The following is a 27,667-nucleotide window of genomic DNA, read 5'->3' as shown; positions in this document are numbered from 1 at the left end:
CATACTGGTCTGCAGAGCCCTGACCTCAACCCCATCAAACACCATGACAGCATGGGGGTAGTGTACTTCTCATATGTATATATATGAGAGCGAGAAGTACAGTAGTCAGAATGCATTGAACAGTAGCCTCCCTGTTTCTGTTGGTTGCAGACTGTTGAACTCTTTACAGATGGAAAACTAGACTGACTGAAACACTCCTGCAGCTTGAATGGTATGTACTGTCACTGGGTAGGTCTACTGTATTGTATGCATTAGGGGATGAGGGAGTGATGGACTAGGGTCAAGCAGTTCACTGACAACTGATTAACACACGTCTAGGAGTAGGAAAGAAAACAGAAGTGTGTGTGTGTGTGTGTTGGTGAGAATATACCTTGACAGCAAATGTGGAGACATCCCCCAGTACAGCTAACTATTCCAAACAGTATACTCCCCATGGACAAGAGCTGACTAACCACTCCTCCCACCCACACAGGACTGTCACCTTTAGCAGTTGGTTGGGTCGTGTTTGTGAAATAGACAAAAGATATAAAATGAAACAGAGATATGAATTAAAAGGCATGTAGAAAGAAAGCCATATAGACAGAATGGGGGGGGGGGGTTACTTCCCATTCTACTGTGTGAGAACCAGACTGACTTTCTGTTCATTAATACCAAGGCATGTTCCTACCTGCTTTTTCTTTTGTACTTACTTTCCTTCTGAAGCTTTGGACATCTTTAGAAGCTACAGCTACTGTCTGGTTTCTGCCCTCGCTCTTTACCAGACTAAAATACAGTCAGGCTTATCAGTGGAGGAAGGGTTCAGTATTATATCAACTGGCTAGGCTTGATTTTGTTAGTATTAGGTAGTGTGTATATTACTATGAACAGTGACGTACTATACTCTTGCAGTAGTAGGGAAATAATTGGCCTACTCTAGCCCGGTTTATACCTGGTGCTAACTAGCATCCTTTGTCCTGATCTTGTCCACGTTGTTAGACGTGGAGATCATTAAAAGATGCATTATAATGTGATTGTGATCCGTTCTTCCAGACCACCTCTGGAGGTAGTCAGAGACCTATTGTATCTGGATATCGATCAAGTGTAAAACGATCTGGATGGTTAAACCATTTAAATTCATCATTATACCCGCCTCTAACATCATTGACAGGAAGCACCAATGACTTATGGCATTAATAATTGTCTTAAAACAAATAAATTCATGTTAGTTTGAAATAATATATCATATGTATATACAGGGAGGTACCTGGAAATCTGGTCACAATGCAGACAAAGTGGACGGATAAGAGACATTTTAATACCATGATCAGATAGTGATTTGATCATATTGATCAGATCAAAAAACCTACATGTTACTGCAAGGTGTAAACGAGGCTCCTTTTGCTTGTGATGACATTCTGATAGCCTCGCTAGAAGTTGCTTGCCGTTGCGACAGATCTGACTGAAGTAGTAGTGTGAACAGCACACTTTCACGTTCTCAAGAAGCAGCAGTGTTAGAGTTGATACCTCATGTTACCGGGAAGTACTCCCCTAGGAGAGGTTCCATCCCACATGGAACACTATTTCCTATATAGGGCACTACTTTTGACCAGAGCCCTATGGGTCCTGGTCAAAAGTAGTGAACTGGAGAATAGGGTGCCAATTGGGATTAATCCATTCCATGTGGAGCGACCACAGATATCTGTAAATCTGCCTATTCTCTGGATGACAAGTCTTATAGAAGGCACAAACACTCATGGTGGAGAGAATCAATTGTAATCAGGAATGAGGGTGAGTCTGGGGGGAAAGTGGCATACATTGTTTCCAGCCACAACCAGACACATCCTGGATTCTGAGGTCAGAACCCCAGACTGAGTGGTTAGCTATGGAAAATACAAGATTGGAGTAGCCTGATCAGACCTCACTTCACCCAAGCAAATGTATATCAACAGGGTTGAATTGTGGACTGGTTCAGTGAATCACAAGTAGCCCAAATAGGCCTACCCTCATTCCAGCTCTCACCCCTGTTTATCTTTCAGAAGGACACATTTCAACATGAGAAGTTAGCAGACCAATGCTCAAGTAATAGTATATAACTTCTACAAGAGGGAGTGCATTCCTCAAACCTAAATAGTTCAGTCCATGTGCCAGTTTAGCCTACTCTGCTCCCTAAATTGACATAAGAATAATCTGTGGGAGTGAGAGGCTGGGCAATACATGCTTTAAATAGACTTCTTTCTGGATGGGCCAAACTAGTGTACTAACATTATGATCAAGCCGCCTGTCATTGGGAAAGCAGTTATTATCTCTGAGAAATTAGGACTTTCACTTTGGGCTTGCTTCAAGCAGGGGGAGGGAGACTGACTGTTCGAAATGTACTTCAGCTGAGGGTTATGCGAGGCAATTTGACATTCTGTAACATTCTGTAATTTATTGAAACAATGTAGCCTAACTTTCGAGGGACGCTGACTGTCGAGTACGTTTCCTGTGAGTGTGGAAGGACGTATCGTTTTTAATCAATTGTCTTGTACCCCTCTTCACATTTTACGCAAATTAGGCAGCAACTCAAGAGGGAAATAAGTGGGAAATTCAATTTTATTTCCACGAGTTCAGTTGTCATGAGAAGGGAGAGCTTACCTGTAATCATCTCTCGCTTCCCCTCGTCCAGGTGAGTGGAAATAACATCCCCCATGGCTACACCCCCTTGGTGAACTAACAACAATCCCCGACGAAAGCGACCCCAAGAGAAGGGGCAAGAGAGCCGCGTTGGCCAATATCAAGGCCAATATCTGAAACTAGGTGATGAAGAAAAACACTAGCCTACTGCGTAACACTTTGCACTTCCCCGAAACGACCCCACATTCAATGTTTAAAAGCAAGTTGGTCGCTTATCCTCCAGAAAACCTGGGTCGACAGAAAGTTGTGGAAGAGCGTTTCGTGTTGTACCTCGTCTGGATTAAATGTAAAATTAGAGTGTGCTCGTTCATTCTGACAAGACACACCCTCTGAAATGTATAATTGTTCAACGTGTTCAGCCTACATTCATGGGTGTGGCTTTCAAATTAATCTTCTGGGCCCAGTTTTGTTTTTATTATCTGGATTTCGTCTATCGGATCAGATTAAATGCATAGAAAAGTAATGAATAGAACGGATGAATCATTGTCTTGATTAATTATATTTCTATGCATTTAATCCGATGAGTTCAGATTTCCTACAATCGGATAGTATTACATTTTAGAATTGGGTTTTTCAAAACTGAAATTAGATTCTGATCCTCCGGATAGGTATTTGGATTTAGTAATCCAATCTGATTTCAAATCAAGATTAAATGCTGTTTTTGCGTTTTTCAAATGTGATAAGTATAGTTTTGGTGCCGAAAATCAGGATTATTTTATTCCACTGGAAAGGTGGATTTAGAAAGGTGAAAGGCTCTACAACCAATAACTGTCAATGTAATTAAGGTGACAAGGCATAGAGAACTTTCTTACATCTGAAAACTAAAGGTTAATTATGTTAAATTGACCGCAGTATAGGCATGTGGTCAGTTGTTATATTGAGAAGTGTTAAATAAATGTGTGTACTTACTTATAAATTATATGCAGGCTCTATTACTTTTAATCTAGGTACCTTTATTCATGTAGTTTCGTAATTTCATTTTCCCTATGACAGTACCCTAACCTGTCCAGTAGATGGCAAGGTGCAGCCCTGTTCAAAGCACTGAAAATCTGGATTCTGTGATATTGATATGATACAATATAATATTGTTTACACAGGCAACCCAATTCTGATATTTTTTCCACTAATTGGTATTTTGACCAATCACATAAGCTCTTTTTAAGACTTAATATGATTGGTCAAAAGAGCAATTAGTGGAAAAATATCAAAATTGTGTAAACACAACCATATTGTGATATCTTTATCAGAATTATCCTCTCCGATTCTTTGCTCAAAAACTGTCTCAAAGGCAGACAGATCGATCTGATCATGAATTGCAAAAAAAAAGGCTGTGTTTCGACAGACAGCCCAATTTGAATATTTTTTTTCACTAAATGGTCTTTTGACCAATCAGATCAGCTCTGAAAACGATCTGATGTGAACAGATCTGATGTGATTGGTCAAAAGACAAATTAGTGGGGAAAATACCAGAATTGGGCTGCTTGTCTAAACACAGCCAAAAAGGATTACAGAATCTGGATCATTCTGATTTTGTGTGGTGTTCATAGAATAACCTTTTCTTATTTACAGAAATTATATCTGGCCCAAATTTCAACTTCATTATTGAAGTAAGGAAATGTTGCTTTTAGCTTTGGAAAAAAATGTAGGCTAATAATCGTTTTTTAACACTAGTCTAGGATAGACTACAGCCATCTATCATGTTTGATGATGACATGTCATTCTGTTAAATTCGTGTCAATTGTTTGACTTCTGTTTTGGTAAGAAAGTCATCTTTGACACTGACAGTTAACAATGCCATTTTTAGGAAGAGGATGATGAGTGAAAGAGATGGGGATGAGACTGGCCAAAAGAGGTGCACTGCGCCCCCGTGTGGAACGTCGACATTGGCAAACGTTAAAAGGACCAGCACGGACGATTTTCATCCAGTTTTGGCTGAAGAATTTTGGCAAATTCTAAAAAAGGTACAGCCAATTAAAACGCGTCAGTGATTCGTATAGGTTACACAACATATTTGCACTAGAAATGTATTCGACTATTCAAAAGTTAATATGGGCCTATCAATAAAACACATACAGGTGCAAATTGCAAATTAAAATAGAGTTGTGTTTTTTTCACATTAAGAGAAAAAACGAAAAAAATATGAACTACTTAATGAATGAAAAAGTAAATATGTAAAACATTATAAACCGTATAATAATGAAATTGGCAAATGTATAAATTAATTGGCTAATGTAGCCACTGATGTGCGGGCGGAGGGATACGGAGTGACGTCTCTATTCGAAGCTCTGCAGTCAGCTGCGATGTGAGGCATGCACATTCGGTCGAGCAGAGAAACGAGAGGAATACTGCAAGGGAGGAAGAGGGAGTCAAAGGGAGAGAATACGGTCAAACACACAATAGCATCATGGCACCCATAGGACTCAAGGCGGTGGTCGGTGAAAGTAAGAATACCTTATTATATTTATACATCCCTTTTGACTATTTGATATGGAATAAACATCAATGGAAACGCATCGATGGGATGCACTGTGCATTTGTCTCGGATGGGGTGGTGAATGTGTGGGTGCGTGTTTTTCCCCAGGATGCGGCAGGTTGTTGTGCGCTGATTTACCATTGTGCAACCGTGGTTATCAGCATGCGTCAGGGACCTATACCTGTGTCATTTGTCCCAGAGCTCCAGCGATGCTGATGCGTATTAATATAAACTGCACATGGTTATTCTTCGCGCGCTGCGGCCAATGAGCAATGATAAAATCGAACTCTGCATGAGAAGGTCGAGAAAGACAGATACACCCATAATATACTTCCAATCGGAAATTAAAATACAAACTGTGCGTCATTGGGGTGACATTAGGACACATCGTCTAAAATCATAGGCTGTTCCAGGCCCATGACTTTTATTTAGGCACAATGTTAACCGCACAATGGAACGTTGTTGGCCTATAACAATTATATAGATGGATTGTAAATGAATATTCTCCATCCAGGAGCGCTGCGTCTACGGGATTCCGCTGTTTCAGCAATGCCTCACCCCTATGATGGATCACCAGTAGCCTACAACACGCTGCGTAGAACGTCATCTTTCAGGTTGAACGGTTCAAACAAGAAAATGTAGGTTGAACAGTCTGATGATAGTCTTGGTCTGCAGTATTAGATGGATAATGGCGGAGGGTGTGTTCTGTCCTCTGTATGGAGCACATAAACCCGGAGATAAATCCGCAGTCGGTATGGTAACACCTTTTAGAAATCGGGTTTTACTGTGCTTTCATCCGCATATACAGGAGGCAATGCGCATAGACCCACTTGGCCCACGATGAAGTCTACAAGCATATTTTATGCAGCATGAGTAGCAGTTGTAAAACAGCATCGGTGTATGGTTTAAAAATAACCATCGGTGGTTGTTTTTAGACGGACCTGCTACTAGGCCTATTGCCCAATCCCCTGAGGTTGAGGTCCGTGGATGTTGTAGGCCATGTAGGGGCTTTTGGACATCTCTCTCTAACTGTTCAAACGAAATAGCAGTAGGCTATTCAGTAGCATCACAAATCACTGGGAAATGGGTGCGCAGCTTAAACATATACCAGATTTATGACGGGGTGAGGCATTTTCCTCGTCCTGAAGGCTCACTAAATATCGGTCATCATATTGTAAGATAAAACATGTTCTTCTCGGATAATGGCAAGTATGCAGCTACCCCCTTGTCGATAACTCCGTTGCTGTTGATTGCACATTTATCTCCAGAGGTTATGGATGTATAGGCCTAGGCATAGCCTAGCCGTCAGACCAGTGATAAACGAAGCTTTGGAATACCCATGTCCAGTGGGGGTTCTAGCTTGTATGGCTCCCTGGGCGAGCCCCCCCCCCCACCCCCAACAAAATAGCACCATTCCGCACTTACTGTTTTTTTTATTCAGACATTTGGAACAACACAAATTATAATCATAACATTTAAAACTATATAAATATATGCAAAAAGAAGTAACAAAGACAAATAGAAACAAATGTGTGTTGATTTGGCACTCGAGCATCAATACGTTACCCATCCCCCAACACTGTCAACCAGGAGTCAAGACTAAACCAATTCACCTTGGAGGTTTGCAGACTGGTTTTATATTATAAACGATTTCGCACAAACCAGAAAAAAATGCCACATTATGTCTGTGAAACTATATATTCACAGTATTATGAATGAATTGTGGATTATTTGGTAGCATTTCGCAGTGTGACTGATTTTACTAATTGCATTAGTTCTGTACAAAGTTAGAGGTGCACTATGTGATAGATTCCCCCAGCTCCCCCTACCTCGGGCTTCCAGTGGGGAGACCTGAGGTCAACTTATCCCCGCCCCATCTCGTACTTCTGTGTGGGAGACCTTCCCAGGCAGTAGCCTGCCTAGCTCACAAACTAGAATCAGGGCACCACCCACTCCGACAAGGTTAATTGACCCATAGTCCCACACGGTGACATGATATCATTGACGTGACGTGCAAATGAGCGATAGAAAACCGATTGCGCAAATGTCACCATTCCCAAAAAATGTGTGCAGACGCCCCGTGCCGTCCACGGCAAGATGACATCCTGGGCGGCTGCCCATGTCACCTATACCTAAATCCACTGCCCATGACACTGATGAACAAGGTATACAAATCGATTACTTCAGTAATGGTAGCGCAATTAGATATGCAAATATTATAAAATAAATTAACCCGACAGCTTGATTCTCAAGAGATCAGGTTAGCCTACGCATTCCAAATATGCAAGTAGGTGTGTATGACCATTACAACCCAAAAGGCCTACCTTGGTTTGGAGTGTGACTATAGTGAGGACAGCTGAGTCATACGTTTTCAATTTATAGTCGTTTTTAAATTGATGTCATAAAGCTGTAATATGTATAGTATGAATGATATCAGCTCAGTAGTAGATCTGGGTAATTTGGCTGCGGATTAGACCTCACCAAAACAAAATCCTTTGTAACATTCCATGAGCTAATGACAGTTATGCAATATGGCTTGTTTAAATACAGTACGTTAAACAATAATACACTGGCACATTATGGCACGCCGTTTGGGTCTTTGCGTGTCAAAAAGATACACGTCAAATAACACTATTTGACGCACTTGGCTTGCAAAAACGTAAAAAGCGGTCTCATGTTTTCAAGGTTCAACATGACTTAGTCGTTTGTTGGTGACGAATGAGAAGTTTTTCATATAGTGATTGGCCAACATTTGCATATACATTTACATTTAAGTCATTTAGCAGACGCTCTTATCCAGAGCGACTTACAAATTACATATTGTTATTTGACGCGTCACATAGTGTTATTTGATGTGTATCTTTTTGATGCAAATATCCCCAAATGAATGTAATTGGTTCAGAGTTTGTTTTGATATTTTAACCTGCGTGTCGTGATCGCGTTTGGTGTGGAGGGACAAAACAAATTTATGCACGATGGCGCACGCGCGCAGCCGGTTTGGGACAAGAGGGATGTCACACATCCTGTACACACATCATTCAGTTCTCACCCCAGTTATGAGGCTGTATTAATAAAGAGACCGATTTCTTATTTACATGTTGGAAATATGTTGCCTAAAACATGCATTTTAATATTATCACAATGGCGCGGAATTATATGAGAGCCTTTCTGTCAGACTGCGTCTACAGGGTAAGATGTGAGTATTGTATAGTGAGCCTGACACAGCAGAGGAGGGAACAGGGAGTAGGCTAGTCTGTGATCATGACTGTTCATCTAGTGACACGTGCCAGGGAGAGGAACAGCAGACAAACTGGGCCAAGAGTCTGCATCTTACCCGATGATTCATGGTGTTTCTCCTGCTTTGTTATTCCTGCTGCTTGATTGTATATTTTTAAATCACACAACGTTTTTTTATTGTTTGAATCGCCATGACAGTTCTTCATTCAACTTATTTGACTGGAATCAGTCTTGATTTACAAGATATTAATTCCAGAAGCCAAGGAAATGATGTGTGTGTGTGTGTCAGCAAACCACTTTCATTCCATTTCATTCAAACATTCCATGAAATTAACATTTGAAAGCAAAGGGGATTCACGACACATGGCCTAGTAAAAGTATCGCTATTAGACCTTTAAAAGGCACTTATATGAGTAATAAAGTATGTACCTGTTGGTAAAGTGTTGTCCTAGTTTCTTTTCATCTATTTCTGACATCTAGTTCATAAGTCCAGTGAATTCTCTAATGTTTTTCGCACACTAGATTGCCCCTTGCCAGACCAATTTTCTTAATTGCACTAATGGCAACCTCTCAGGATTTGGTATCTAATCAAATTAACAGTTTGATGTCATAAGCAGTATTTCACCAGTATAAAATACATTGATGGTTCATAAAAACATTGCTAAATATGTCTAACACTTTACCTAAAGTGACAAGTATAATGACTTACTACTTGTTGTAGTGACTCGTGGTCTACAGTGAGAAATAGCTCAAGAGCACCCCACATCCCCATTGGAACTATGACTCCTGCTAAGATCTTGTTGGGCAATCCTTCCAAATCTCCAACAGAACGTAAAGAAGCCTTGGTTTTCCGAGGCTTGCTAAGCTGTTATTTCAAAGTGAATCAGAAGGACAGATAGGTGACTAGGCAGGGAGAGGAGAGGGATGGAAGGAGGCTGGAAAGGAAGAGAGACACCTCTCCCTGTAGGACTTCAGTGTTGACCAGACTGCAGTATAGTGAGAGAGAGGCAGTTACTGAACATTTCATTAGCCCACCCCCAGCCCAAGCACTCACCAGCTGCACAGCCCAACACCAGGACACACACATGACCGTGCACGCAAACTTCTCCACTGACCTTGGGAGAGATACTCAGCCTACCTCACACACACTCACCTGAGCTCATTGTGTGACGCAGTGTCTGCAGCCTGCCACTGTAAACACACACAGACAGACCCAACATTTAATCTGTATTCTAATGGCTGACTACACAAGGACTAGCCCACTTGAATGCTAGATTAGAATAGTAATGATTATGAGAATTAATGAGCAGTCATAAAATGCCATTCTCCCTGATTAAGAAGCAGTGCTGCACTCTTGGCATTCTCTCAACCAGCTTCACCTGGAATGACTTTTCCAGCAGTCTTGAAGGAGTTCACACATATGCTGAGCACTTGTTGGCTGCTTTCCCTTCACTCTGCGGTCCAACTCATCTTAAATCATAGCGATGGTTTTTGCAACTGCACTTGAAGAAACTTTAAAAGTTTCCGAATTGACTGACCTTCATGTCTTAAAGTAATGATGGACTGTCTTTTCTCATTGCTTATTTGAGCTGTTCTTGCCATAATATGGACTTGGTCTTTTACCAAATAGGGCTATCTTCTGTATACCAACTCTACCTTGTCACAACACAACTGATTGGCTCAAACGCATTAAGAAGGAAAGAAATTACACAAATGATATTTTAGCAAGGCACACCTGTTAATTGAAATGCATTCCAGGTGACTACCTCATGAAGCTGGTTGAGAGAATGTGCAAAGCTGTCATCAAGGCAAAGGGTGGCTACTTTGAAAAATCTCAAATATAAAATATATTTTGATTTGTTTAAAACTTTTTTTGGTTAATACATGATTCCATATGTGTTACTTTATAGTTTTGATGTCTTCACTATTATTCTACAATGTATAAAATTGTATAAAATAAAGAAAAACCCTTGAATGAGTAGGTGTGTCCAAACTTTTGACCGGTACTGAATATATGTATGTTTTTTTACACACATTTTCTCCTCTCCTTTGCTCCTGACTACATGTGTTGCTATATCAATCAATCAAATTAATTTATAAAGCCCTTCTTACATCAGCTGATGTCACAAAGTACTGTACAGAAACCCAGCCTAAAACTCCAAACAAACTGCACCTATGTGTACAGAAATACACATGGGTGCATTCATTCTATAGAAATAGAATGAATAGAACGGCCACCCCCATTCAAGTCAATGATGGCATAATGGGTGGGCTGGCAGCCATTGCAAGTGTACACATAGGTGCAGTATATTTTATATTTTGACCCTAGGAGCAAATCAGGAAGCAAAAGTAGGAAGATTAGGCATACCTACCATCAATATGTTCTGTGATTTGTTGATTCAACTCAACTGACATAACAAAAAATACATTCCATAATCCCAGTCAGTACTGGATAGAACTTCAAGGCACCCTCCGCTTGTGTGGAAAACAACCGGTGTTTATCTAGGTTAACCCATTGTCTCACAGCAAAAACGTCACCTTTTTCAAACGCAATTTTCTTGTTGTCTGCTTGTTTTAGTCAATTACAAAACAACATTTAAGTAAATACAACATGTCTAAACATGACTTTTCAACATTGCCTGCTACCGAGCGTTCTCACTACTTAGAAAAACATCATATTTTAGGGCTTCCCTCATGCCCCTTTTCATGATAGTGCTACTTGAGTGAGTGATTGCTAGCTAGCTACCGACCAGAACTTTAAGCTAGCCACGACCAACAACACAAGCAACCGAACTATACAGCAGAGGTGTGGACTCGAGTCACATGACTTGGACTCGAGTCAGACTCGAGTCACAAATATAATGACTTGCAACTCGACTTTGACTTTAACACCAATGACTCGTGACTTGAGCCTTATGACTCGACCTGACTTGATACCCTCTCCAAGCCCAAATATTAAAAATGATGCTATTTTAAAAAGTGTGCTGCGCATCAACTCTTCATTTAACAGATTACATTTTGAATCGGACCGGAGCCAATCAAATTGTGCCAGCTGAGAAAAAGTTGTGCGTGGCAGTGCAGATGAACATCGGCGGGTGAATTCAGATGGAGCCCTTGGAAAGATGATACCCCCCCAAAAAATGTGGATACAAAGACGACGCTGTATCAACAAAAAACAGATTGCAACGTGCAAAACATGCAGGAAGAAAATTACAGACGGAGGCGCAACAATTTCCAACTTTGTTCGACATTTGAAGCTGCACAAAGAACAGAAAGAGCGGTAAGTCGTGGCTAATATAGCCAACAGCTATATATTTTATTACTTTACTAGTGTAGCATGTAGGCTAACGTAATGTTAAATCAATGAGCCTCCACACAGTCAGTCCGTGTGGGAACGTGATCATTGCAACCAAGATTGAGCTACAACTGGCTAGGCAGTTGGACACCTACACCACCCGATGTCACAGGAAGGCCATAAAGATCATCAAGGACAACAACAACCCGAGCCACTGCCTGTTCACCCCGCTATCATCCAGAAGGCGAGGTCAGTACAGGTGCATCAAAGCTGGGACCAAGAGACTGAAAAACAGATTAAATCTCAGGGCCATCAGACTGTTAAACAGCCACCACTAACATTTAGTGGCTGCTGCCAACATACTGACTCAACTCCAGCCACTTTAATAATGTAAAAATGTATGTAAAAAATGTATCACTAGCCACTTTAAACAATGCCACTTTTATATGTTTACATACCCTACATTACTCATCTCATATGTATATACTGTACTCGATACCATCTACTGCATCTTGCCTATGCCGTTCTGTACCATCACTCATTCATATATTTTTATGTACATATTCTTTAATTCCATTACACTGTGTGTATAAGGTAGTTGTTGTGGAATTGTTAGGTTAGATTACTCGTTGGTTATTACTGCATTGTCAGAACTAGAAGCACAAGCATTTCGCTACACTCGCATTAACATCTGCTAACCATGTGTATGTGACAAATAACATTTGATTTGATTTGGTAGCCTAAATCCTGCCTGATGTTACTGCTGTTCCTAAAACCATTGACATATGTTAGCCTACTGTAACCACACAGTGTGTGTGTGTGTGTTAAGGCTGGGCGATTGTGTACAAGCCTACATCGCCCGATTGCGCTCCATAGCCATCCTCGATAGTCGATCACTATGGGGGGGGGGAGGTGTCTTTCTCATGGCTACCCATGTATTTCCATAGAAATATAAAGTTTATTTGGAAATAAATAGATATTTTTAAAAGCATTCATGATTTGAGTAAATGTAAAATACTATCTATTACTCTTGTTAAAAATATGAAATGGTATTACATTTGGTGAGAGCACATTGTGACTTGTTTAGGACTCGAAACTCAAAGTTTAGAACTTGAGACTTGACTTGGGACTTGAGTGCTAAGACTTGAGACTTACTTGTGACTTGTAAAACAATGACTTGGTCCCACCTCTGGTATACAGCTACAAGTAGTGAGTGGAGTTACAAACGGACTATACTAAACAAGTTAAATGTATTACCTGTGATGAAATTTTTTCCACACATAGCTACGTGTAGCCTCCTTGGACACCGGGTCCCCACATTTCCCACGCCGAATAGCCTGAAGCCACAGGACTCTTCTCGCAGGCTCTATTTTCCTACGTGGGAGCATTGCTAACCATAGGTCAGGATTTTTGACCTGGTTACATGTGCATTGAACAACACAGCAGATTTTCGGCACGTTTTGTTATTTCTGTGACGACAAAGTTGGCTCTTACTCTGGGGGTTAATGGAAAATAATCGTTGTTTTCCCCAATTTGTGGGCGTGGTCGAGGGGAATTCCTTATTATTACATGAATATCGACTCGGAGTATTACATGAGCCACATCAGTTAACATAAATTGAATGAACATTCTACATTACCATGGACATTATTTTATCACAATACCAGACAGCCATTGTGAGTATACCCATGAGTTTACCAGCCAGGGTTAGAAGTTCCAAGCCCGTTCTATTCATTCTATTTCTATTCATTCTATTTCGATGTGTGCTGCTGCTGCATTGTGGGGGGCGTTGCCTAGGCAACCACCGACTTGTTTGCTAGTTTCTTGTTTCAGCAAGGAGGAGCAAAGGTTAATCACATTAAGGGTCCATGTTACCACAGAAACTAACTCAACTGTATGAATGCCTGGCCGTCAGCTGTTTGTAAAAAAAAAAAAAATCTAATAATAATAACACTTATGACAGTTATTTTATTTCCATGATGGTCTACATCCATAACTGTTGGTTACACGGTTATACGGTAATTGTGCCAGCCCCAGTTGCATGCCTTTAAAATAAATGTCTAATGCCAACATTTATATGTTTTTCATGCCAATTGCATAATACATTATACCAGCTATCATTACATAACACTGTGTTGTAGGAAAATGGAAAATAGATGGAATATAACACCCAGACACACCAAGAGATTGTGGCAGAAAAATACTTCTCAGGTTACCTCAACATACTAAGAATAAGATACTTTCGTGAGGGATTATTCAGGGTCTTTATCTTGTCTGCGCTTGTTAGAATTAAACCTCTCTATATATTATTTTTCCTCTCACAGTGCCTTGCCCCTTTCCCACTGGTCGTGGCTACAGCAAAGGGTCACACTCACATCCATCCATTTCCTGCTCTGAGAGTCAGCATGACCTACAGTCAGACTCTGACAACACAACCTTTGACCCCAGCTGAGATGTGGACGGGAGTTGTTTCTGCTTGCTTGTTATTCCTGTTCAGTTCTCCTGAGATGTCTCTTAGCTGATCTGGGATCTGTTTGTGTTGTCAGAGTCTGGCTGCAGGTCATGCCCACTCGCTCAGAGCAGGAAATGGATGGATGTGAGTGTGACCCTTTGCTGTAGCCACGACCAGTGGGAAAGGGGCAAGGCATTGTGCAAGTTTGCGTAACGGCAGACTGGGCTCACAGAGCTGACTGACTCGTGGGTGTCTGTAAACGGCAAAGTCTGTGGAAGGGCACTCTGAGACACTCTACTCCTTCTGTTACTGACGATCACGCCAAGGAGAGCAGTAGTCAATATTTATATCTCTAATCGATTTTCCTCTGTTTTTTAAATATTTGTTTTGTATACATGTTATAACTGTGTTTAGTATGCTTAATGAAATATGACCAGGGCATAATTTAACCAAATAATTTAACCAAATGTGTCTATTCTCTTCTTGTATTTTCAAGAGCCATCCAAAATGTCAGCCAGGACCAAACCAGTCGAGTTGCTAATTGTTTTGACTGAGACAATTATGAGTGAATGTGGCTCCTGCTGTGTGCCCTCCAGGACTAGAAGCATAGGTACTCCATGGTCCAGAAGATGAGAGGGAAAATAATATGAGAGGGGCTGTTTCCTGCTTAAAATGGCCGCCTGACTCTTTAAGAGCAGGGGTGTTACATTCCCTGGGACGGATGCTGAGATCTAGAGAAAATGGATCATGTAATCGTAGTCGCCGACCCCCAAGGCAGAACCGGAAGGTAAAGGGTTAAATTCACAGTCTTGAGTAGCTAGGGCTAGGCATTGTTTGTTGGGGTCAAGGTTGAGGATTCTTCAGGAGTGGAAGACATAATACACAACCATTACATAACCAATACACATCAATGACACAACAAACAGCCAGCCAGCCTCTCAATGAGACTAATTGTTCCGGTGTGGATAAAAGGCTGACAAACCCTGTGCTAAGCATACTCATACTTAATGATAATGTTTGATACCAAAGCATATTGAAGTGGAAAGGATAATGGTCTCTGATATCCTGTTGAATGACTCCTGCTGGAGCCTAGCATTGTGGTATGGGTTGATGTTAATCCTAGCCTAGCATTGTGGTATGGGTTGATGTTAATGCTAGCCTAGCATTGAGGTATGGGTTGATGTTAATGCTAATGTTGATGCTAAAGCTAGGCTGCTAAAGCGACAGCTGTTCATTAGGCTGTGATCTTAGAACACCGCCTCCCTGTGAGGTGAATGGTTGGGGAACATCTGCATATGTCTCAGCCGTTCCAATTCTCTCTGCTGTACTCTGGATGACAAAGTCAGCATCAGGTGAAGGTGACGTGTCCACCTAATTTGAACATATGAGACGTGATGTTTAATATATCTATAAGATTAATTTAGTATTTACAGTGACACATGGCTCAGGACAGCTATGCCTGATTCACCTACAGTTGAAAGAGCTCTGGGTCTAACCCATCCCAGAGCTTACACTGGTCTGGTCAGAGCCACAGACTGACACAAACACTTGACGTGCATACTGTATTACTCTAGTCAACTATTTATGTTTAGTAGCATATGCCAGACTGACCAAATCAAATAACATTTTATTGGTCACATACACATATTTAGCAGATGTTATTGCGGGTGTAGCGAAATGCTTGTGTTCCTAGCTCCAACAGTGCAGTAGTATCTAACAATTCACAACAATACACACACATCTCAAAGTAAAAGAATGGAATTAAGAAATATATAAATATTAGGACGAGCAATGTCGTAGTGGCATTGAATAGACTACAGTATATGCAGTGCATTCGGAAAGTATTCAGACCCTTTGACTTTTCCACATTTTGTTACGTGACAGCCTTATTCTAAGTGCTGTGGGGATGTTTTTCCGCGGCAGGGACTGGGATACTAGTCAGGATCGAGGGAAAGACAAACGGAGCAAAGTACAGAGAGATCCTTGATGAAAACCTGATCCAGAATGCTCAGGACCTCAGACTGGGGCGAAGGTTCACCTTCCAACAGGACAACGACATTAAGAACACAGCCATGACAATACAGGAGTGGCTTCGGGACAAGTCTCTGAATGTCCTTGAGCGGCCCAGCCAGAGCCAGGCCTTGAACCCGATCGAACATCTCTGGAGAGACCTGAAAATAGCTTTGCAGCGACTCTCCCCATCCAACCTGACAGAGCTTGAGAGGATCTGCAGAGAAAAATGGGAGAAACTCCCAAATTACATGTTTGCCAAGCTTGTATCGTCATAGCCAAGAAGACTCGAGGCTGTAATCCCTGCCAAAGGGGCTTCGCAAAGTACTGAGTAAAGGGTCTGAATACATATGTAAATGTTAGATTTCAGTTTTTTAGTTTTTAATACATTTGCAAAGATTTCAAAAAAACAGTTTTTGCTATGTCATTATGGGGTATTGTGTGTAGATTGATGAGGGGGAAAAACTATTTATTCAATTTTAGAATAAGGCTATAACGTACATTTTTTGGGAAAAAGTCAAGGGGTCTGAATACTTTCCGAATGCACTGTACATATGAAATGAGTAAAACAGTATGTAAACATTATTAAAGTGACCACTGTTCCATTATTAAAGTGACCAGTGATTCCATATCTATGTACATAGGGCAGCAGCCTCTAATGTACAGGGTTGAGTAACTGGGTGGTAGCCGGGTAGTGACAGTGACTAAGTTCAGGGCAGGGTACTGGGTAGAGGCCAGTTTAAGTCTAAATGCATTGATATAGAAGCTGTTTTTCAGTCTCTCGGTCCCACCTTTGATGTACCTGTACTGACCTCGCCTTCTGGATGTTAGCGGGGTGAACAGGCCGTGGCTCGGATGGTTGGTGCCCTTGATGATCTTTTTGGCTTTCTTGTGACATCGGGTGCTGTAGGTGTCCTGGAGGGCAGGCAGTGTACCCCCGGCGATGCGTTGGGCAGACCGCACAACCCTCTGAAGAGCCCTGTGGTTGAGGGCGGTGCAGTTACTGTACCAGGTGGTGATACAGCCCGACAGGATGCTCCCAATGGTGCATATGCAAAAGTTTGTGAGGTCTTAGAGGCCAATTTCTTCTGCCTCCTGAGGTTGAAGAGGCGCTGTTGTGCTTTCTTCACACTGTCTGTGTGGGTGGACCATTTCAGATTGTCAGGGATTTGTACCCAGAGGAACTTGAAGCTTTTCACGTTCTCCACTGTGGTCCCATCGATGTGAATGGGGGCGTGCTCCCTCTGATGTCTCCTTAAGTCTACGATCAGCTCCTTTATTTTGTTGACGTTGAGGGAGAAGTTATTTTCCTGGCACCACTCCACCAGGGCCCTCACCTCCTCCCTGTAGGCTGTCTCGTCATTGTTAATAATCAGGCCTACTACTGTTGTGTTGTCTGCAAACTTGATGATTGAGTTGGAGGCGTGCGTGGCCACGCAGTCATGGGTGAACAGGGATTACGGGAGGGCGCTGAGCATGCACCCTTCTGGGGCCCCTGTGTTGAGGATCAGCATAGTGGAGGTGTTGTTTCTTACCTTCACCACCTGGGGGGGGCGGCCCGTCAGGAAGTCCAGGACCCAGTTGCACAGGGCAGGGTTCAGACCCAGGGCCCCGAGCTTAATGATGAGCTTGGAGGGTACTATGTTGTTGAAGGCGGAGCTGTAGTCAATGAACAGCATACTGTACATAGGTATTCCTCTTGTCCAGCTGGGATAGGGCAGTGTGCTGTGCGATGGTGATTGCATCGTCTGTGGATCTATTGGGGCAGAAAGCAAATTTCAGTGGATCTAGGGTGTCAGGTAAGGTAGAGGTGATATGATCCTTAACTAGCCTCTCAAAGCACTTTGTGTTGACAGAAGTGAGTGCTACAGGGCGATAGTCATTTAGTTCAGTTACCTTTGCTTTCTTGGGTACAGGAACAATGGTGGACATCTTGAAGCAAGTAGGGACAGCAGACTGGGATAGGGAGAGATTGAATATGTCCGTAAACACTCCAGCCAGCTGGTCTGCGCATGCTCTGAGGACACAGCTAGGGATGCAGTCTGGGCCGGCAGCCTTGCGAGGGTTAACACGCTTAAATGTCTTACTTACGCTGGCCACGGAGAACGATAGCTCACAGTCCTTGGAGACTCCTGTCTGTGACTGTGTGAGGCTGTTAGCCTCTACTCTGCTGGTTAGCCTCTCTACTCTACTCTGCTCTACTCTGTGTTTGTTAAACTAAAGTGACTGTCCAGTGAAAATCTCACTTTTAAAAGTTAATATTCTGTTAACTCTTAACACCTGACACCTGAAACCCCACCTCTTTAAGGAATACCTAGGATAGGATAAAGTAATCCTTCTAACCCCCCCCCCCCTTAAAAGAGTTAGATGCACTATTGTAAAGTGGTTGTTCCACTGGATATCATAAGGTGAATGCACCAATTTGTAAGTCGCTCTGGATAAGAGCGTCTGCTAAATGACTTAAATGTAAATGTAAACTCATACATCATACCCAAATAATGTTGTTGACTCATCCTATACTAGTATTTGTGGCCAAAGCATAAATTGGAGAAAAAACAGATAAAAAACCCAACTTCAAACTTGTATCTCAAACAGACCGTTTCAAAAATCTGAAGGATGAGCCGGCCAATTAGCTGTTTACTCGCATGAATATTTTGAATGACTGCTGTACGCCCACACCATTCTGTTGTTGGGGTACGCCATCACCATTCCAACACAGAAAACCTGCTTTTATCATACTTAATTAAAACATATTGTAATCAATTACACTCAATTACATATTTCATAGAAATCTGGAAACACTGGACAGTTGCTTTAAGTTTCCTTCCCTCCTCTCAGACTGCCTGCTATGTGACTGTACTGTTATGCCACACAGGGGGGTCAAGGGAGAGCCAGAACAATCCCAGAACAGCATCCTGTCTGCTGAAATGGTTTCCTGTGGCATAGCCTAGAAAGAGCTGGAAATAGACAAGAGCTGAATAAGCGATTCACTCTCAGCTATTCCCCACAAAGACTACAACTAAATGAGCATGTCTATTCCAAGGTTGTCCTCTTTCCCTATGGAGCTCAGATAAGTTTCCTCTTTCTCAGATCATCTACATCATGGTCACATCAGGGCAGCTACGTCTAGAGTGCTGCTTTCCTGTACCTAACCCCCTGGCTTTGAGTGGTCTGTGCTTAAAGGGATAGTCCACCTAAATGGCCCTGTGCATAGACTGCTTACAGGGTAAGAAAACAAATGTCATTTTGTAATTTAACCATGAGGTTAATGTTGTCTACACAAATGACTATTGGCAGCATTTACCTAACAAATCCACTTCATTCTCTGAAAGGCCCTGCAGTCTCCACACAGCCCATTCACACACACATCCTTTTTAATCTGTGATAATCCGTCTGTATCTCTGTGTACACCTAGATGTTGGGCACTGCTGATCCAAAGGGCTTAGCAGTTTAATACCGTTTTATATGGTGATACTGCAAAACATTAAAGAGAGTCATCCTAAATGGATTTCTCCCAATACTGCAGCCAGATGGCCAACAACAGTGATCGGGCTAATAGTGGCATCGCCACACAAACATGGCCGCCTGCCTTGGCCTGATCCACAGACAACCTATGGGATTAGTCCATTCGTACTGCAGCAGAGGAGAACTGGAGCCAATGGCAGTCAACCAAAAATAATTGATTTGTTGTTTTCGTTCAGAGAATCAATTGCATCTGGCAAGAATTCGTCTTCTCTGCGTATTGGATAATACATTTGATTCTTTAGTTCTGTTATGGAAGCCATTCTGGAATGTAACTGCATAAGAAGGCATCATCTGTGTTTCAAGATGCATTTGACTCATGTGTAGCAGCAGCCCTCCATTTTGCTAGCTACAGTGTAAGCACAGGAGCCTGCTGAGGGGCGGACAGCTCATAATAATGGCTGGAACGTAGCAAATTGAATGGCATCTGTGACAGTATTGCGTTTAGAGGTAGGTGAAGGAGTCAGGCGCAGGAGAGCAGAGATGTCCGAGATGCGTAATTTTAAATGGGCAAGTCCACCAAATACAGGTAAGGCACACACAAAAATAAAACGCCCTCAACAACAGAGAAACCCGTTACTCACGAAAGGAGGAACAAACAAAGCTCCTAAATGTATACACACTCAGTATAAACGCGTGAAACAAAAATGGGCACAACCTAACGAGCAACATCACAATAAATAATCCCGCACAACCCTAGGCAGGCAACATAGTAAATTATACACACAGAAATTAAGGCAAATGAAACCAGGTGTGAAAGAACCAAAGACAAAACAAACAGAAAAGGATGGAAGCATATTGGAAGCATATTTTAGAAGCATATTTTTGGAAGCATATTTTAGTGTCCGCGTGCTCTGTGGTTGATAGAGGGGCGGCAGGTAGCCTAGTGGTTAACTGACTTACCTAGTAAAAAAAAAAAAAATAGAAGCATATTTCAGTGTGCTCTGATGTTGATAGAAGCATATTTTAGTGTTAATGTGCTCTGTGGTTGATCTGGAAGTGAATACTTGTGTAGATCCTCCATAGCGGAATAACTCTTCTTCAGCCTTGTTCCCAGAGGCATGATTATAAGTGTGAGAGAGTCCTCATTTGTGTCCTGTGCTCGACTGTCACTCATCACTATATGGAAACAATCGGATTCCTGTCAATGAATCAAATCAGAGAAAATTACTGTATATTATTAACCAGTACTGTACGCTCAAATCTTCATGTGAGTGGTTTTGACATTGAAAATGACTCAAAGAAAAGCATATCAACTGACATTGGAAGGTTGCACACGGTGAAGAAGCATGTGAAGTGAAGAATGTTCTGAGCTGTTCGTCTCCTCTCTTCTCCTTCACAGAGATTATGAACGATGTCATCAAGAAGGTGAAGAAGAAGGGAGAATGGAAGGTGAGAGGCCCATTAGTATTACTACTTGTCTTTGTTATACTGCAGTTTAACCTTTTTTCTATTCTGTTAATCAGTATTTCTCAGGCTTTGTTGACCGAAAACACTTGACAGAGTTCATTCCCACGATGGAAAGATAAAAGTGAAATTGTTCAGTGAAACATAGAGCCTTTGGTCTAATTGTGACCATTTTGTTGTGTATTCTCGTAAATATTACCTGGAGTTATTATTTGGTGTCACCAGGCACCTAGAAAGATATTCACCCAGATAATACATTGAATGGCAAAATGATATTTGTGACGTCCGGCTGTTGTTACATTGTATCGTTATTTGAGCAACATACATCACAAGCAAAGAGGATAGATTGTATGATTTCACCTCACCTGTGAGAGTGAAGAGGAAATTCAGCAACTTTTTGAGGAGAGTGGAAGTTGATAAAATCCCTCTTTATTGTTAAAAGTAAAACCTACAGGTCCATACTTGAGAACATTGAGAAAAAGTTTAACTTTAAACTTTTTCTAGTCTCAAAATCCACACCAGACAATTAAAATTGTCAACGTAGTTGCACATGATAGACCGTTACGTTAGTTTTTCCCATCAGATAACCCAGCACACTCAGGTCTTGCTAACAAGACCAGCTGGACATATTTTGCATCAGCCAATTACAACTGTTGATGTAGTTAGTTTTTGAACACAGTCATGAAAGTGTCCTTAACAGGCACAAAAACAGCATGAATAGCTCACAGTGTAGCAAGCCTGGCTCCTGGTAATTTTCACAGTTTGTGGCAACTTCGAATCCCAGGTGAGATATAGTTTTTTCCTTTGAAGTATAGAATTACATTTATTGTGATTAGTGTGTTGCGAAGGGAAGTGCACCAAGATTACAAATATGTCACCCACCGCCTGGATTTGGTCCTATGTAGAAAAATTTGAAATGGTGTTTTTTACATTGGACAAAAGTAGAGAGCTAGGAAATGGTATATAATACACTGCAGTTGAGGAACAATGGGAAAGTAATTCTGCTTTGAAGTTGATAAACTTGTAACCCCACTTTTGAGAAAATGGCCCGTGAATGTTTTGGTACACTTACCGGAGAGCTCTTCCTTGTCTAAACCATTCAGTATTGTTCACATCCTCTTAAGCCATAGCCCCACCCATCTCTTTAAGGATTCACATGTGAGGCCATGTGCTAAACAGAGTGAATAAGGTAGTGTAGTAAACAACCAAAGCTTTCAGGACTAAAAGTGGTGAAAGTAGTAGAAAAAAGTAGTAGTAAAAATACACTTTATCTAGTCCTTGGCCTATATCCTAATCTGACTTTGTTGCAGGTCATGTTGTTCTTCACATTACTGTCTCTGGTAAACACATACTATAAGTTTATTGGTCACATGCACAGGATACAGGATGTGTAAACGGTACAGTGAAATGGTTACTTGCATAATGGAGTCTTTTGTTTAGACATGTAGCTAGCTAAACAATTAACCATAATCCTAACTCATGATACTATGCATGCACCATGCATGAATCTGCAGGTAGCTAAAACTAACCAACTAGGTTCAATGTTAGCTAGCTAGCTAACATTAGGTTATAACTAGCAATGCAAATGGCTTTCTGAGATATAAAACATTTATATTACTACACAGATCATTCACATAACGTTAGCTAGTGAGCCAGCCAGCTAATGTTAGCTAGCTAACAGTATGCTTTAACTTGCAATGAAAACAACTTTCTGACAAAATTAGAAATGTATAATATCTGAAAATGCTTATCCGTATACATGGATGAACGCTTCTCCCTCTGTCACAGATGCCATGGTTGCCCTTAGTTGATCCGGAGTAATCCGGAGACAGGTGTTTTATACAACAGCCTCCTGTGTTCTCTTTTCAACTCCCTCTGTGTTTCATCTCTCTGCTTCCAATGGGTGTTCCAGGGAATTCAAAACTCAGTCAACTTCTTCCGTGACAACAACACTGTTGATCACCATTTTTTTATGAGGACAGTGATGGGGAAGACTCTAAATCAGGGATTTCTTCATCATCTGATTAGTTTTCAGAGTCAGAGAGAGTCAGCATTAGACCATCGCTATTAACCTCAGCGCTATTAACCTCAGCGCTATTAACCTCAGCGCTATTAACCTCAGCGCTATTAACCTCAGCGCTATTAACTTCAGTGCAGCAATGCAACACTTTTTCACTTCTTCATGATATCTTTCAAAAAAAGCTGCGGTAGAAAGGATTATCCACATATTCTGACCAGCTCATGTTATAGACAGAAACATGCTACATGTTATCATCCATTATCTCAGCCAATCATGGCTAGCGGGAAGGTTCCTGTATTTTTCCATGGCTAAAGCAACTAGACTCCTAATTTAACAATTTTTGTATTTAAAGATTTGTATTTAAAGATGGCATACAAGTTTGTTATTAAGGCACATGAATGTTCACATGTTCCAGAAGTCATTTCTGTCAAAATGTATTTTGATTAAAAACAATATTTATATATTTTTTAAAACGTTCACGTTCCTCTCCCATGAAGTAGTGACATGCGACATACGCCTAGCTTCTTGAAACGGGATACATATATTTAATGAGGAGCTTCTTGGAGTCTCTTGGGTAGTGTAGTGCTGCCGGAGCGCACCAGAGCGACACCACTTTTCAGAATGGTGGTCGTCTAATAAAGTTCAGATCAAAGCTGAATCAATGTCTCGCAATATATTTGAATGATTCATTAGTATTCGACACAGGCCTAGCATACTGACTATAATATCATATTAAAAGGTTGCTGTTAGACCAAAAACACCACTTAATTTCTTATTTAGGCGACACTCACATATACAACATTTGATATGCATTATTATAATAATCCCCTCACGTATGCGTTATTTGAATTCAGCATAGACGACCAGGAGTGAACATTATTTTTTTCCTTAATAAAAAAGCTTGATGCGAAGGTACCTTGAACCCATGATTACTGTACCCTGAACATTCACTGTTAACCACCATAGTGGTATACACCACATGACAGCTATTTGACAAGACCATAGGGCTCTTCGACTTACACTACCATTCAAAGGTTTGGGGTCACTTAGAAATGTCCTTGTTTTTGAAAGAAAAGCACTTTTTTTTTGTCCATTTAAAATAACAAAAAAATATATGACTACTTCTGATCAAATTGATCAGAAATACAGTAGACATTGTTAATGTTGTATAATGACTAGGAAAGGGCTTCTGGATAGCTACATCAAAAGTAGTCATATAGGCTATCTAAATTAATTTAAATCAATCTCTTTTTCTGGTGCTCCTCAATACTGTGTGATGCTGTCACGGTGGACTAGGTTGGCGAAAGAACCAGACGCAGAGAGAGAGAGAGCCGCTTGGGAAAAAATATTCCTTATATTTATTCTTAAGGAAAAACTGAATAAGCCCGAACATCCAGGGCGTAAAGAGCAACACTTGCCAAACACCCAAAATACACACACGTAACAAAAACAATCCCGCACAAAACAAGGGCGGGTCAAACTCCTAATTATAGGGAAGCTCATTACGAAACAAAAAACAGGTGCAACTAATAAGACAAAACAAACAGACAAACGAAAAAGGGATCGGTGGCGGCTAGTAGGACGGTGACGACGACCGCCGAGCACCGCCCGAACAGGCAGGGGAGTCAACTTCGGCGGAAGTCGTGACAGATGCTCCTGACATTTTTAAGTTGGGTGCACTGCACCAGTGCTACCAATGAAACATTTGAATATGATTAGAGTCCTAACCTTGTTTTCCAAAACCTCTGTCTTACTCCTTCCTCTATCTCACTCTCCCTGGTTTCTCATTGTTTTCTCTTCGCGGTCTCAGGCGTTGATTGTGGACCAGCTGAGCATGAGGATGCTATCCTCCTGCTGCAAGATGACAGACATCATGTCAGAGGGCATCACCAGTAAGCACTCTGCTCTATTTAAACCTCATCAGCCTCTATTGTTATACTGTATGTGTGACCGGTGTAGATTGCCTCTGCGTTGTGTTTTGATTGGCTTACATACGACCAAAAGATCAGGGTTGGTGTAGGTCTTTTATTCTCTGGAAAAACGTCCATGAACAAATGCCGTGCTGCCCTAATACGCCAAACTCCTCTCTTACACATGGGTACAGTAAACAGGGCATATAACAATAAGCTCATGAATGACATAACAATGTAAGACAAATGCAATTTACATTATGAAAGAGAAATGTACTGTATAGCCTACAGGCCTAGACTAGCCAACTTTCTCAATAACAGCCAGGCATTTACGTACAGTACAGTACAGTACATGACATGCACTTGCAAACTAACAGTTAAATATCGTCAACATAACTTGACAAACAAAAACACATGACATACCTGATAATGACAGGAAAAACTTCCATGAACAAATACTTAGCTGCCCTAATACACCAAACTTCTCTGCAAAGTACAAATTAACATGAATATCCCAATATATTGGGGGGAGACCATTATAATGTAAGTGACTCATTATAAGTGTTGTAACATATATGATTGATTATGATTTCATGGGGAAATGTTTCAGTAACCCAAGGGGGGGGGGGGGGGGGGGCAGAAGGAGAGTGAAGTGTGCAACATAAAAAAGGGCACTTACAACAACAAAAGGAATGTACACTAGTATCAGGCATGGGAACTATTCAGGTATTGTGTAATTATACATGAAATTTAACACTTGTTACATATGCACTGTAGCTACCATTTGGCTAAAATGACTAAGTCATCAGCTAACATGATATAACCACCTCTCTCTCTCTCTCTACCTCTCTATCTCCCCCCTAGTTGTGGAGGACATAAACAAGCGGCGAGAGCCTCTTCCCACCCTGGAGGCCATTTACCTGATTACCCCCACGGACAAGGTACACACACACACCATCATCTCCCTCTCACAGTCTATATTTAGAACACTGTCTCTGGCAGCTTTCTGTTCTCACTGTACACAGAGACCATATGCCACCATTCTGTATAAGATGTTATCCAAACCTAGGGTTGTTGACTCAGCCTACGCAAACCACACAATACTCACGTGTGTCTGTGGACAGGATCTCTAGCTGACTGCACTCTACCTTCCGTCCTTCTACCACTTTTACTCTCTACCTCTCCCATCCTTATTCAAACACGTACAGTACATGCAGGCACACGCTGACAGGCACACGCTGACAGGCACACGCTGACAGGCACACGCTGACAGACACACGCTGACAGACACACACACACACACACGACAGACGTCTTACTCTCTTGTGTCCTTCTCTCTCCAGTCTGTGCAGACCCTAATTGGAGACTTCAAAGACCCCCATTCAGCCAAATACAAAGCAGCCCACGTCTTCTTCACTGACTGTGAGTAGCTCCCCGGAGGAGCCTTTCCACTACACCTCAAGCGCTCCGCGGATTCACTACACAGCTCAATGGACATGAGTGCAACCTCAGCCATTCATTCTTGGTGGAGAGGGCTGTGACGTTGGTAAAAGGACTTCATGGAAGGAATAATGTGCAATGAAATAACTTTTTTTTCACTGTTCATTTCATTACAAAACCAGAGTTGATCTAGGCACCCAAAATAGAGCTCATCATTTTCAGCATCATCATCCTTTGACACAAGGGTTCTTAATATACCAGCCCATGTTTCAATATGCTTTTATCCAAAGTGTCTTAGTGTGTGCATATATTTTCATACGTGTGGACCCAGCAGGAATCAAACCCACAATCCTGATGTTGTAAGTGCCGTGCTCTACCAACTGAGCCACGCAGAACCACCACTCACACTACCATCAACCTCTCCCTGTTTCAGCCTGCCCAGACCCACTTTTCAACGAGGTAGTGAAGAGCCGTGCCTCCAAATCCATCAAGACCCTGACCGAGATCAACATCGCCTTCCTGCCCTACGAATCGCAGGTACCAAACGGAGGGAGAGAAAGAGAAGGAGAGAGGCAGGGAGATATAGAGATGGAGGGAGATTGAGCGATACATGAAGAGCCAGAGGGAGAGATCCAGAGATAGAGGGATCCTAGAATAGCCAGAGAGTTATGTACATATCAGTTTACTGCCACTATGCATATTGCCTTCTTCTAATGACCTGTTCTTTTAAGCTGCTTATTATTATTGATATTGATTATTGTACTACAATGTTGAGGGAGCTAGCACGTAAATATTTCACTGCACCTTTTATAGCTTTTGTAAACTGAGTATGTAACAAATACAATTTTGTTTGGTTTGATTTGAGATCGATTGAGATGGAGAACGGTAGGATGGAGAGAGAAATGTTCAAGTCCGGTTTCAGGTCCGGGCTCTAGCTGGGCCACTCAAGGACATTCAGAGACTTGTCCCGAAGCCACTCCTGCGTTGTCTTGGCTGTGTGCTTACGGTCGTTGTGCTGTTGGAAGGTGAACCTTCGTACCAGTCTGAGGTCCTGAGCGCTCTGGAGCAGGTCAAGGATCTCTCTGTACTTTGATCCATTCATCTTTCCCTCAAACCTGACTAGTCTCCCAGTCCCTGCCACTGAAAAACAACCCCATTGTATGATGCTACCAACACCATGCTTCACCGTAGGGATGGTGCCAGATGTGACGCTACCTTGGTTTCATCAGACCGGAGAATCTTGTTTCTC

The 27,667-nt window shown here is 41.7% G+C and overlaps 1 protein-coding gene and 1 pseudogene across 2 annotated transcripts in view; one reads left to right on the top strand and one right to left on the bottom strand.

The window, feature by feature from the left end:
- LOC139552217 (protein Niban 2-like) overlaps positions 1 to 2,977 on the bottom strand; it is a 57,171-nt pseudogene extending 54,194 nt beyond the window's left edge.
- Positions 2,978 to 4,942: 1,965 nt separating this feature from the next.
- Positions 4,943 to 27,667, top strand: part of LOC139552216 (syntaxin-binding protein 1) — a 44,319-nt gene continuing 21,594 nt past the window's right edge. Inside the window, exons 1-6 of one of the 2 annotated variants that reach the window (XM_071363727.1) lie at positions 4,943 to 5,093; positions 20,984 to 21,033; positions 24,879 to 24,960; positions 25,843 to 25,919; positions 26,322 to 26,400; positions 26,852 to 26,955. In XM_071363727.1, coding sequence (XP_071219828.1) covers positions 5,057 to 5,093; positions 20,984 to 21,033; positions 24,879 to 24,960; positions 25,843 to 25,919; positions 26,322 to 26,400; positions 26,852 to 26,955 — 429 coding nt within the window. In that variant the 5' untranslated portion in view covers positions 4,943 to 5,056. The remainder of the gene's footprint in view (positions 5,094 to 20,983; positions 21,034 to 24,878; positions 24,961 to 25,842; positions 25,920 to 26,321; positions 26,401 to 26,851; positions 26,956 to 27,667) is intronic. The other variant, XM_071363728.1, reaches the window with a different exon arrangement.

Source organism: Salvelinus alpinus, chromosome 24 (assembly GCF_045679555.1).
Source record: "Salvelinus alpinus chromosome 24, SLU_Salpinus.1, whole genome shotgun sequence".
Lineage (NCBI taxonomy): Eukaryota > Metazoa > Chordata > Actinopteri > Salmoniformes > Salmonidae > Salvelinus > Salvelinus alpinus.
Note: the sequence above shows the minus strand (reverse complement) of the source record. Positions and strands in the feature narration are given on the sequence as shown.